Source organism: Telopea speciosissima, chromosome 1 (assembly GCF_018873765.1).
Source record: "Telopea speciosissima isolate NSW1024214 ecotype Mountain lineage chromosome 1, Tspe_v1, whole genome shotgun sequence".
In the NCBI taxonomy this organism is placed as follows: domain Eukaryota; kingdom Viridiplantae; phylum Streptophyta; class Magnoliopsida; order Proteales; family Proteaceae; genus Telopea; species Telopea speciosissima.
In genome coordinates, this window is record NC_057916.1 from 3,739,228 (window position 1) to 3,753,283 (window position 14,056).

Below are 14,056 nucleotides of genomic sequence, written 5' to 3' on the forward strand. Positions count from 1 at the left end.
ATCAATTCACAAAGGGATGTAAGGCTGATATTCAGTACCACAGCCTCAAGGTTACTGGCTTTAATTTCAACTTTTTCGTCATCAGTGTTTTGCCATGTCCATATTAATCTTAACAAAGGCACTTGACGAGACATGTCAGCAAAAGGTACTGAAAAGAGGGATTGTATTAACAGCCATTAAATGGGAGTTTAAAGCTCTCTTTTCTGGGGTCTGAACCCACAAGATTTCTATGATCGATGATGCAAGGGGAACTGGCAGTTTAAGCTCTCTTTTACTTGGCGAGAAGTTTGTACATAAAACCAAATTGTCCCTTCACATTAGCTGAAAACCCAAACCCATCAGTACAGGATGCACAGCCTGCGGAGACACTGATATTTATTAAAAAAAAACTCCGAAGATACAGAAATATTGATAAAAAGCTCCAACTAACTTCAAATAGAAGAAAACTGACCCTTCATTCCGTCTCACCGAGTGTATGGGAAGATTGCAGAGCCGGAGGATCTTTAAAAACTTGCTTCTTCTATTTACAACAATACAAGTCTGATGAAACAAGAGACCGATGGTATTCATTTCTTGGTTTTGTCAAGCACTTCTATGTATCTCTTTGGGATGCCATAATGTTCCACTAGGTGTTTGGCGAGGTCATCAATAACACCCCCTTGAACCAGCACCTCATATCCCTTCTTGCCTGAAAAATAAATCAACAAACTTCTAAATTAATTCATATTTTTAAAAATATTTTACATCTAAAAATAACACAAATAGCACAAATCAATAAGGTTTTAATATAGACAGGCATTACATAAATTTTTTTGAAGCATAATCTAAAGTCAAGCAAATATACAACTAGAATTCACTTGTAGAGCTCAAAAGTCCAAGAGCTGTAGCAAATTTATCGACCCCAAAAGTCATCCTTTATCTCTTTCTAGAATGCAGAAAAGCAAATCCGCAACAATGAAAGAAACTTGTCCCTTATCTCTTCTTTCAACAAATAAATAACAGGCAGCTGTTTACTGATGACCTGCTTAGGAACAGCTTCCTGTATGGCCTAAGCATCTGCCACATGGCAGATTAGATGGGTTGAAATTTTGTGGACAGGTAGATTCCAACTTGCCTTGTTTACATGTCAGGTTTTAAGAATAAATTTGGCTACATATCCAACAGCAGAATTTGTGCAACAACTAGGTGAACCATCTAGGAAAGGCTTTCTCAATGTTCCATACAAAAGATATTTTGCCAGGGATGGGCTCATTCCTTTTCTACCATCTTTCCAGTTCATCATGTTCCATTTGCTTCAACGGAAATATTTTACAGGAGCCGAAACAGAAATTCACTGAAATGCAATAAGAAAGATATGGATAACAACTTTCAATCCAATTTTCTAGATATTGTTTCCCAGAAATAGTTATGGTATCTTTTCCATTACACTTGCCATACATGGACGACATAAAACTCATCATATCGTCAGATACTTGGATTCTTTTCCGTAATCAACCATTCCCAACTGTACTCCCTTGCAAATCCATGCACACCTACAGCACTTTGACCACTACTGTGCACCCTCCCATAGTCCTAGATTTTCAAAGATCTATTCTGCCACTCGGCAAACTCACTTGATGGTTCCATTAGGCAGCGAATGAAACCAGTTTTCTGCTTGTCCAGTGAGACTTTGTGCAAACAACCTGCAACACACATCTTGCACTAGAACTCCAACTATGTTAAGGTATACTATAAGTAGCTAACAGAATGCAATGCCACCTCCTGATGGCGTTTGGTCGAGCTGATTTACAACCAGCCTGTGGTCGAGCTGATCGTAGACCACCGTTGCGCTAACACCTCCTTGGGCTGAAGCTTGACATGTGAGCAACAGAGCAAGGGACCTAGGGGTTTACCTATCCACAAAATCAGCGGCTGGTCAACATGCCACACGGCAGAATTTTAGACCAACCAGACAAAGTGTATCCAGTCGGGCAACCAGATATACTTTACCCTATCATTTTAGACAACAATATAAATAATTAGCACTATGTATTATAAGAGAGAAGATGGGGCTACTGAATCCAAAGATGGGATTCAATTCATATAATTAAAAAAAAAAATATCCATTTATAAATGCTTCTTCTTGTTTTATTATTTCTGGTTTAGGATGATGTTTACTGCCTAATGGGATCTATTAGTCTAGTCTTTCAACAGGGTAAAATGGGAAAGCAGGAATGATGTACCATACAGCCAAACGTCAATTAATTTAGTTAAACTTTGCCTCACAAGATAGTTAAATTCCTTGTTAAAAGACACCATACCAGTTGTGTAAGCAAAAACCAGACTCACAGCAAGGGCAACAACACAAAAATAGATAAGTTATCCTTAAGGTCATAGTTGCCACGGCGACTACACAACCCAAGGCATTGAAGGGGCACCTAGGCGACAAAGCGCCCAACTAGGCATCGCCTAGGAACCCTAGGTGTGTAGTATATTACTATATGTAAATATAGCAATGGTAATTGCTCAACATAGAAGTCTGTTGATGCATACAGTTACACTGCCCTTCCCTAACAGTTCGAGCTTTTATGTGAAACGGTAGCGAACATTGTATCAGAGCAAGGAGGTCATGTGTTTGACCCTTGGGAAATGCATCAGAATATTTTTTAGCAACATTTCTTCTCCCTAGGTGCCATGTGATCTTGGCCACGTGCAAGGACCATGTGATCTTGGCCTGCACGTGGGGGGAGTGTTGATGTATACATTTACGCTGCCCTTTTCTAACAGTTCGAGCATTTAGGTGAAACGGTAGCAAACAAAGTCATATCAATGCAATATCATATACTTATGCTAGTAATGACCTAATATGAGAAAACCAACATATAATAAACAATATCACAGAATAGAATATAAATTCATCAAAAAACAAAACAATAAAAGATAAATAAAAATAAACTCGTGACAACAATAAAAATAAATCAACGTAAACTCATGAAGTGTCAAACAAGGGGAGTTGTCGCCTTGGACCCAACAAAGAGCCTAGATGCATAGGTGACACCTCAGCGATACCTTGACAACTATACTTAAAGTAGGTTCAGATGCAAAACACAGGTAAGGATCACAGGACAAATCCTTAAGACCAGAATAGGGAGATTTGAAATAACTCAAAACTAAGCAATCTGATGGGATTGTAATCCAGATTGAAGGACACTGGAAAAGGGGGAATAAACCCCCAAAATATGGTTCCAATCCAACATTTGGACTCAGGGTTATAGCACTGAATAAAAAAGAACTTTCCATAAACAGAAATAGAAACCGGTAGAGATTAGTAATAGATCTCAGAATTCAGAAACTAGTCAAAATTCCAAGAATAGAAACTAAAGTTTGAACTCCACAGAAACAGTTGAAGGAATAAGAAATAGGCTGATCAGAAAATAGAAGTTATAAGTATTTAGTAACCGAGGTAAAATCCAAGCAGTAACTGTAAAAGAATAAGTCCAAAACTGTGGAACCAGTAATCAGCATGTGCAGGCCATTTTGAGAAATAGTAGAGGTAATGTCAAGAAGGAATCCCTCAAGTTTTATGTATAACCAGAACCATAAATCAAACCTGAGAATAAAGTGAAACAGAAAATGGAAATAGAGATAGAAGAATAGAAGAATATGGACTAAGCCTCTCGCCTAGAACTTGACTAGCATCTCACTAGTCCAACTTGGCATGCCATCAAGCAACCTTGACATCCCACTAAGGTCCTGCATCTCGTAGAAAATTACTTCACATTATCACAGGGCTATAGTTCTATCAAAAGTTCTGTGGGTATGATCCCCTACTCTTTATTTATAACTTCATGGGAATGAGCAAAATAGGAAGCTCTCATGCATGGAAGGAGGAATCCTTAACAACCTATGTATCTTTTCAAAATAAAAGCTATTCTAGAACGTTAAAAAATAGAAACTAGGGTCTGGAATGTAGGACATCTGTCCAGACTAGAAACACCACTAAAATAAAGAATACAATAACAACAACAACAAACTCAGCCTTATCCCAGCTTAATGGGGTCGGCTACATGGATCCAAACAAAACAAAGTATGGTTTTGAATGTCTTCTTGTTCTTTTGAACTACATCAACTCTCCCCGTATTTATTAAAAAATAAAAAACTCTCTGATGCAGGTTCATCATAGAAATTGGCTTATTTCTTTAGAAATAGGCCTAGGTTTGGGTTATATACATGTTGGGCCTTTGTTCCCAAGGGTTTTTTTATGTATTAGGTCACTTTAATGAGCCTAAACTAAGAGTATATAGGTTGCATACGGGATTAGCCCAATACTTAGTTTATTTTTATGTTTTTTAATTGAACCGGTTCAAATTGGTTGCATCCAATTGGTTCAATTTAAGTGATCATGTGACTTGGTTAAGTGGTCATGTGATAACTTAAGTGGTCATGTGATGTAAGTTGGGCTGGATTAGGACTCTATAAGTCCAGCCATGTTTTGAGTCTATTTCCTTTAGTATTCTAGTTTCCTAGTCAGTTTAAGTTACATAATAGGTTAGGGATAGGATTAGGCCTTTCCTTTTTAGTGTCTAAGTCTATTTTTGAGTCTTCTATATAAGTTTGTAAGGGAGGCCAGCATTGAATACGAATTTGATTAATAAAAATTAGCTTTATGTTTGCTGCCATTGCTGCTACTGCTGCTCTTTGTGAGTGTATATCCTTGTGGATCTCAAGGTGGATAGGGTGGGTGAACTCCTGCGACTCCTTGCGTCTGCCCAGTACCAGGAGGTTCTTCTTCTTCTTCAATCGAGCTTCTTCAAGCTGCTGCTGCCGCCTTTGAAGGAGATCAAACCAGTAAGTAATTTTAGTTTCCTACATATATCCTTCCCCTCCATCCATCAAACCCTAACCTCCATTAAACCTGCAACTCCTACCTTAACTAGGACTCCCTCATAACTTCAGATCTGTCCATCAGTTTCAAACCAAACTTCCAGCATACAACCCCCACACTTCTCCCTACACTCGATCCTAAACCCAGCTCATAACTCCCACTCCCTTCATTCCTCCACTCCATTAAAACCCAAAACCTGCAACTCAATTCTGTCCAGAATTGCAGAATTTTAAAACCTTCCCAAATCCAATTATTTTTATCCCATAATAACCCCCTAGACCTGCATATCAAAGCCATATAAGGCCCATTCCCAAATTCCCATCCTAAACCCTAGAATTAACCTAAATCCTAGTGCTGTCCATTCGAACCAGCAACCCCTTTTGCGATTGATCCTGTTGTCTGGCTCCTAGTAGGTCTCCTACCTATCTAGGACTACATTACTCTCCCACAAGTTTTGTAGTGATGCCGAATCCGATCCGCATAGTCATCCTTCAATTAGAGGTGGAATTCTGCAATCCTCGATATTCATCCCATTAACGTAGTGACTCTACTGTCCCTCCATAGCTCTGATACCAAATAATACAATCTGGTTAACCTAAAAATAGATTCAGATGCAAACCACACATAAGCATCACAGAACATATCCTTAGGACCAGAATTGGGAGATTTGTAATAAAGCAAAACTGAGCAATCTGATGGTGCTGTAATCCAAGTCAAAGGACGCTATGGAATAGGGGAATAAACCCTTAAAATATGGTTCCAATCCAATGGTTGGTCCTGGAGTTATAGCACTAACTAGAAAATATAAACTTTACAAAAACAGATTTAGAAACCTGTAGGTATTAGTAATAGATATCAAAAGAAACTAATAAAAAAAGAAACTCTAAGAATAGAAACTAAAGTTGGAACTCTGCAGAAACAGTATGAAATTAGAACTAGGCTGACCAGAAAATAGAAGTTAGAAGTATTTAGTAACCGAGGTAAAACTCAAGCAGTAACTGTGAAAGAATTAAGTCCAAAAATATGGAAACAGTGATCAACATATAAAACCAGAATCAGAAATCAGACCTGAGAATAATATGGTGAAATAGAAGCTGGAATTGAGATAGAAGAAGTAATGAATAGAAGGATATGGACTAGGCCTCCCACCTAGAACTTGACTAGCATCTCACTAGTCCAACATGGCATCCCACCAAGGCTGCCATTGCATCTCACAAGAGCAAACTGCATCTCACATAAAATCAAAACAAATTGTCAAAATTGTTCGTAATGGGTATGATCCCCTACTCATTATTTATAACTTCATGGGAATGAGAAAAATGGAAACCCCCATGCATGGAAGGAGGAATCCCTTGCAACCTAAGATGGTGTGATCCGGGGTTTGAAAAACCCTATTTGGGTTCACCATGGGCCCACCCAAATGCACAATAGCCAATAGCAGGAAGGTAATGGCTGAACTGTAAACATATCAAAGATTTCAAAGGGGGAGTGGCAACCTGGTAAACAACCAGAATATTAAAGGGGGTAATTGGTATGTAAAAGGAGAGAGGGACGCAAAGGAAATTAGAATTTATAGAATAGGGATAAACTTGAAAGGAAAATAAATTACAAGATAAAAAAGAATAACCAAAGAAAGGAGGGGAAATCAGGGAAATAATCACAAGGAATTTTATATTGTGGGGGAAAGGGGGTTGTCTTCAACCTCCAGCCAAAGAGCAGCAACCAGCTACCACTTCCGATGAGAAAATTCTCCCGTTTGGTTTCCAACAAAACTGAGACTTTAGGGGAAGGTCAGAATCTTAAAAGCCCATTGATTACACATGAAAAGCAGCCAAAATTGATGCCAGGGAAGACAAATAGAAGTCTGCAAATACTGTCAGGGGGCAAGAGAGAGAACAGAGTAGAGCTTCAGTTTGAAACTCTTGATTCCAGCAGGGTTTCGAGTTGGGATTCTGCACAAAGGTTCATCCTGGAGTATTAATTTAAATTCCCACTTTCCCAGATTTGAGGTTGAGAGGAGCAAGCACAAGGGAGATCGAACAACTTTTAGGTGGACTGCATACCGCTCAAAACAGGAACAGAAAAGAAAACGTTAGCATAAAGAAGCATAAAAAAAACTATAAGCTAAAGAAGAGAGACCAGAGGAGGAATATAGCAGGGAGAGAGAAGAAGAGATCGCACTTGACCAACCTGGTTGCAAAACTCCACAACCGGGAGGTAAACCCACTTAAACTTTCATTCCATTCTAAAACTGATTTTGTTGGTTTCATTGCTTGCATATATAAATAAAAAAATAAGACTCCTAATCGCAATCTAAAAACAATAATGAAATTGAACTGTAAGACTAAAAAATAGAGTTCCAAGCTAATTTAGACTCTCATTCCTCCATAGCTAACACCATTAAGAAATAATTAAATAAACCTGAAATTACTATCCCATTAAATTGAAAATATCCTGGGCAACCCTATTGAACCATAAAATCAGGTTTGGACCTGGTCCACCTTGCCCCCCAGACTGAGTCAAGATGGTCCAACCACAGATGTGACTGCATCAAAGTATCTCTTCAGAATAGAAGCTATTCTAGAATATTACCAAATAGAAACTAGGGGCTGGAAAGTAGGACATCTGTCCAGCCTTCAAGAAATACTACTTTATTAAAGAATATAACCTACTAAAATAGAAACTAACACTTATCACGTGTAGGACTTATTAAATCCCTAATACGTGGGCTTATAGAATTGCCCCATTACAATAGTAAACCCAAAAAATATTAATCCCATGACCCATTTAACCAATTCGACACCCATTCTTGGTCCGGTTTGATGGCCTGCTTTGTTGCTAGCCGTCTTGTTCTTTTGAACTGCATCAATTGATCAATATGAAGCAGGGTTTGAAACAAACAGAACTACTTCTACAAAGACCACCAAACGATATTTCAAATATGAAGAAGGGACAAGAAGCTAAACCTTAATCATTTCCTAAGCTAGCTATATTTCTGCCCCATGGACATGAAGATTTGGAAATATGACTATTAGATAGTTGAGGAATCTCCAGAATCTGATGCATGTAAATTTTTTTTTTCCCATCTTAACCATACTGCCCATCATATGGGGTTTTCACCCTTATTTTTCTCAAAATAATCCCCATTGTTCAGAGTGTGTTGAACATAAGTGACTTGCAAAAATTTTCAAGCGTTATAACACCCAGTAGAGAGGTCAGATGGGCCTGAAATTTGACATGACTTGATGATGACGTGAACACATCCATGCAGTAAGGTGCTAACCAAACTGCCACATGGCAGTTATTGCATGCGTTTAGAGACTTTCCCAATCTATGCTGCATTGGAACCCCAATCCTTAAATTAAGAGTGAAACTAGTAAGATAGAATACCTGGAAGTTCAGTTACTGATGTGCTACAAGCAAACTTCTTCTGCAGTTCTGAAGCCAATGTTTCAGCATCCACCAAGAATGATTCTAGCCCTGAGACTCTAGTAACTTTCTTATTTCCTTGCCGCCGTTCTGTCATTATCTGAACAGTTTTCAGGGCACCTTTCCTGACAACTGATTCGTTTCCTCTTGTCACTCGGTGGTGGGATTGCATCCGATTTATGAATGCAGAACCTATGTCCTTCTTATGAATCTCAGTCGGGTAACTGGACCCCTTTTTAATTGCTCCCTTGTAGATTGCATCACATAATGTTGCATCTAAAACCACAATGGCCTTGTCCGTTGGCTTCACCAAATTCTCATTCCCAATATACCTGAACACAACTTCAGTGGCTTCTGGCGCACCATAAAATTTCCCAGTGTCAGCTCCCACAGCAGTGAAAATGGGATTGACATGTATACTTGGTTTATAGATCTCTGCCACTTCAAACTGAGATCTCTGTGTGCGCCCTTCACTAACTGTGGAATCATTGCTCAGATCAACTATCTGTGCTTGCCGCTTCTCTGGCTTGAAGGATGTATATTCTGTGTGGCTGCGGTTAACAGCTAACAAGACAACCTCCTTCTTATGTTTATCTTCCTTTGCTGAAATCTGTCCAAAAACGAGGAAAACAGACTATGTTATTTTTTAACAAAAAGATATACATTGCAAAGAAGTTGAGGCCTTTACAGCTCAATTATTAAATACTCAGAAGAAAACCTACGCTAAGATAGACTTCCAGGGAAAATATCAAAGAAACACAGAGCCAGCCAATCAGCCATAACACTGGAGCAGAATCAGAGGCATGTCACAAATCTCTCTACAGTTTGTTGATAGCACAACACTGAAGTCATGTAATTCATTAGGCACAAATTTTTCCCGTAGGGTCCATTTAAGAAGCCTCTCCTAAAATGACCATAGTTTTCATGGCAAAAAGTGGAGCTCAGGCGGTGGCCGGATGCCTAGGCACCTAAAATGACCATAGTTGAGAGGTGTAGGCGTAAATAACCATCTTTTTTGTCCTTCAGTTTTAGTTTTAAAGAGGACTTAAATGAAAATTCGAATATTTGTTTCCTTGTAAAATTACATGACACTAAATGTAAAATGATAAAATCTAAGTTATATATGTTTTCACAGCCTTAGCCTCGCCTCGAGTTCATTGAGTCCACCTCCCTCGAGCCCTCGCATCTGCAGCTCTTCAATTCTGCCTAAACTCCAGCCCTCGCATCTGTGCCTGCACCTGCACCTTCGCCTCCTCAGATATGCTTCTCCTCTTCCTCTTCTCCTCCTCCTCCTCCTTCCGGTAGTGGCAACGACATGCTTGCTGGTAAGGATATAAATGGATAGTCGAAAATCCAGATTCGATTCGCATTCGTCTTTGTTTTGGTGGACAAGACAAAAGAAGGGATTAACTCATGTTAGAGTTTTGGAGGTCAACCTTGGAAGCAAGAGGCTTTAAGATTAGTAGAACGAAGACGGAATATATGATGTGTAATTTTAGTCAGACTATGCTGGATGCTGAGATGGTGCAAATTGAGGAAAGATACCACAAAGTGATTATTTCAGATATCTGGGGTCAATCATAAATAAAAATGGTGACATAGAGGACGATGTTTCATAGAGAATTAAAGTGGGATGGTTGAAGAGGAGAGGTGTGTCCGGAGTACTGTGTGACCGACATATTCCTTTAAAGCTTAAAGGAAAGTTCTATAGGACTGTTGTTCGACCGGCCATGCTGTATGGAGCAGAATGTTGGGCAGTTAAGAAGTGTCATATTGATAAGCTTTGTGTAGCAGAGATGAGGATGTTAAAATAGTGTGGAAAAACAAGGATAAAGTACGGAATGAACATATAAGAGCGGACTTGGGAGTTGCCTCCATCAATGACAAACTCCGAGAGAGTTGTTTAAGGTGGTATGTTCATATTCAACAGAGGCCTAGGAACGCCCCAGTAAGGAGGAGTGATATTATTGAAGGACCAAAAAGAGCTAGGGGCAAACCTAAAATGACCATAGGAGAAGTGGTGAGGAAGGACATGCATAGGCTAGGTCTTGTACCAAGTACGACCTCGGACAGAGCCTATTATAGAGTACAAGGATCCATATGGCAGATCCCATCTAGAATATAGCTTTCTGATCCGTTTAAATATCACTGTATCAAAATAATAATAGCCAATCACAGACGAAAGTAATATTTTATTAAAAAATAAATAATCAATCAAAACTGTGAGAGGATGCTAGATGAAAGATTGATTCCCTTGATAACAGTAGAGAATAGAAGATATTAGTGAGAGATCAGACTGGGAAGAGATGATGGAAGCAGGAGAAACAAAGTGAGAAAGAGAGATGAGAAAGAATACTAGAGAGGAAAGATCGATTCCCTTCTCTAATATTATTACTAATTCAGAAAATGAAAAGCACATATTTACAGCTGTATTAATAAAATATTGCATCATATGTACAAGTTAGACATTCATTCCACAAATATACCCTTACATAGTATTCCAACAAGAACATCCAGAGACTTGGGTTGGTCAGTCTAGGAAAGGTCACCCTCAACAATGATAATCTATTACCAAGAATAAATAAACTTTCATCTACCAAAAAATAATAAATAACCTTTTTCCAACATTAAAGAAATTGTACCTCACACACTGACCACTACTTCAGATGTATCAAAATATTCATCCACATCTGTCACAGCACCTCAACAGAATTATACTATCTCAGGCATATATCATTCAAGATTCTTCACTAATTTATAGACACCACTTGCTACCATACTAAGTCTGTAATGCTGGAAATGTTAAAAGAATTAGTTCCAATATCTTTGATGTCATTTAAAAAGATAGAAAAAAGAAAAGTGGGAGAAGACAGACCAATCCTGAAGTGGATTTTGATTGTAACCACTTTGAAAGCTTCTTGTGTGATGACTTTTTTATGTCTAGGCTAACACCTGAAGGCCTGCAAGGCAGTATGTGGTTTGACCTAGACAATCACCACAAAAGAATAGCAGCACTAGTTAGAAACTAAAGAATATCTACAAAAACAACTGATAACATCCAGTACATAATCCAAATTTAGATATAATGATGTAAAAATTAATGCATATTTATTAAAAAGAATACTGATCGAAATGGCATTCGAGGTCTCAACATGCAACACATATTTAATATCAAAATCACAATGAACAAGCTACTAACAATGAGAAACATACGAAATGTATCAATTCTTTAGTACTTTGACAAATGTTTTCATCAGGTTGGCATGTTTCATAATATTTTGGTTAATACATCCCCACTATTCAGTGTTTTGAGCGTCAATGTTAGTATAGACCAGAGTCATATTCTGAACATGAGTGGTCTTTTTAATTTTAACTCACTTCTCCCTTACAGATTAATCGAACTCGCACAGCACATCAGTCAACAAAGCAGCCCTAGTGTTGTGGAAGAGCCACAATCAAAAGTCAAAACTTGCGTTGCTCAAAGAAAAGTTGGAGATTTGTTCTATTGGAACATCAGCAGGAAAAAGAGAGAGAGAGAGACTTGGCAGATCAAACTACCATAAGATGAAAAGAAAACCTCTGAGGTGTTCTCTCATCAACTAGAAGACTTAATGGTGAAGACTTGAAGCTATGAAGACAAATTGAAGAACAATAAGAAAAAACAGGGTACCGCCTGATGCAGGGCATCCACCAGCCAATAGGCCAGTACACCTATTCTCCAAAAAATACTTGCGCAGGCCCAAGTCCATGCCCAAGACTCCCAAGCCCAGCCCATAAGTCTCGGCCTAGGTTGGCCAGGGCATTTCTGGCCCTGCGGTTTTGTTGATTGCATCTTGTGGCCTTGCTAGGAAGCTACTAGAAATTCTCTTTAGTTCTCCTAGTTTCTAGTGCTTGACTTTTTGTATTACAAGGCATGTTTATGAGCCTTTTCTTATTCCTAAGACTATTAGTTAGTCTTTTTTTCATATTTCCTAGGCTTATCTAAGAGTTCTTCAAAATTTCTTAGTGTCTTTTAGAATTTCAAAAGTTAGTTAATTTTCTTGGTTTATGTTTCTTTGTAATGGAGGTAGTTTTTTGTGTCCTGGGGCAGAGTTCTATGTCTAGGATTTGTTATCTATGTATGAGGAATTCCAAAGGGGATTTGGAATTCTAAGAGTCTCTTTAATGTTATTGTGTTGTACTCAAGATTTCCATCTCTATATAATGCAAGTCTTGGCTGCTCTCAAAGGCAACCATGAATTGAAACAAATTGCTCTCTTTAAGAACTTTTGCTTGTGAGACTTAAGTGAGATCAAGGTGGGACAACTCCGACGGTTGGGCAACTAGTGGGACTCTAAGCTGCCACCTATATATCTTCATCTTCAACTATCATAATCCTCATCATCCTCATCATCTCCATCATCCATTCCCTGCAGCCTTCCTCCATTAACCTCCATCATACCTACCTATAACCCACTCAAACCAGATTCAGGTCAGAACCCTCTTCCAGATTCAATCTTGGCTTGCTTACCCTCTCGGGTTTGCATCACCACCAGGTTTTTTGGTTCAGACTCTCTCTCTGTCTCTCATTAACATCTGTTGGAGATGGGATCCAGCCCATTGGAAACGTCCTAGAGCTTTCGTTCAAGCCCCTAAGACCCCTGCTGCAAAGGTGGCACTATGTGAGTTCACAACTCAATTTTCTACATCCCTATTGTACTGCCAGCTTTTAGTTTGCTGGTTGTTCTCTCCCTTGAGGACTATATTTGAGGTAAACTAGTGTCACTTGCAGATGAGTTGTGCTATTTGGAGTTTGTGAATTGTAATAGGATCAACAATACCTTGAAATGTGCATTTGATTGAAGTTAACTCAAGTTTTGAGACGTTTGGCTGACCGGAATTGTTGTTTGGGTGTTGGGAAGGAGTGTTTGGGTAGAGTGTATACTTCCCCATCTGGTTTGCATATCCAACCAATGTCCCGAGTATACTCATATAATGTCAAAGGTCAGTGGACCAATGTAAGCCTCAGCTGGTGGTTCAAGTAGTGCTAACCCCAGTCTAATTGCCCTTGAAAATCCAAATACCCAAATATCCATTGTTAAGTTCGACACACTAACTACCTGCAATGGACTCACTCTGTGAATCTATAGTCATGGGAAGTTAGGCTACATCATAGGTATTATCCGTGCTCCACACTCTAGTGATCCAACATATCAAAGATGGGATATGAAGAACTCAACTGTTATGACCTGGTTATTTTTGTCTATGAAATCTGAGATTGGTAAGAGGTTATGCGAAACAAAAAAGCCAAGGATATCTGGGATATTGTTGCTAAGACTTTTGACAGAGTAGTATGATCTACCAACTCCTCCAGAAGATAATCACAATGAAGCAGGAAGATAATACAATCATTGAGTACTATAACAAAGTTGTTGGTCTCTAGGAGGCGAATGACCACTATAGGGACCTCCAGCTGTCCAATCCCCAGGATGAGGCAAAGGTTTATAGAACATTTGAGGAGTGTGCTTGATTCTCTTTAGTGGGCTGAACCCAGAATATGAACCAATACAGGTTCAAATCATGGGCAAGGCAGCCCTTCCTTCCATCTTTGGATGACGTATGCAGCTACTTACAAAGTGAAGAAACCAAAAGGGTGGCCATGGAAACTGCCCCATCCCTTAAGAGATCTGCCCTTGCCTCTAGCTCACAAAGGAGTTGGCGCAGTGGGTAAAAAGGCCAAGGTCCAAACCGTGGGGATGGCAAAGATAGACTCAGATGTGACCA

At 39.0% G+C, this 14,056-nt stretch overlaps 1 protein-coding gene across 2 annotated transcripts in view; it reads right to left on the reverse strand.

The window, feature by feature from the left end:
* Positions 1-411: 411 nt before the first annotated feature.
* LOC122638747 (eukaryotic translation initiation factor 2D) overlaps positions 412-14,056 on the reverse strand; it is a 29,785-nt gene continuing 16,140 nt past the window's right edge. The window contains exons 7-9 of one of the 2 annotated variants that reach the window (XM_043831602.1): positions 11,169-11,277; positions 8,255-8,903; positions 412-688 (exon numbers count right to left, since the gene is read on the reverse strand). In XM_043831602.1, coding sequence (XP_043687537.1) covers positions 567-688; positions 8,255-8,903; positions 11,169-11,277 — 880 coding nt within the window. In that variant the 3' untranslated portion in view covers positions 412-566. The remainder of the gene's footprint in view (positions 689-8,254; positions 8,904-11,168; positions 11,278-14,056) is intronic. The other variant, XM_043831599.1, reaches the window with a different exon arrangement.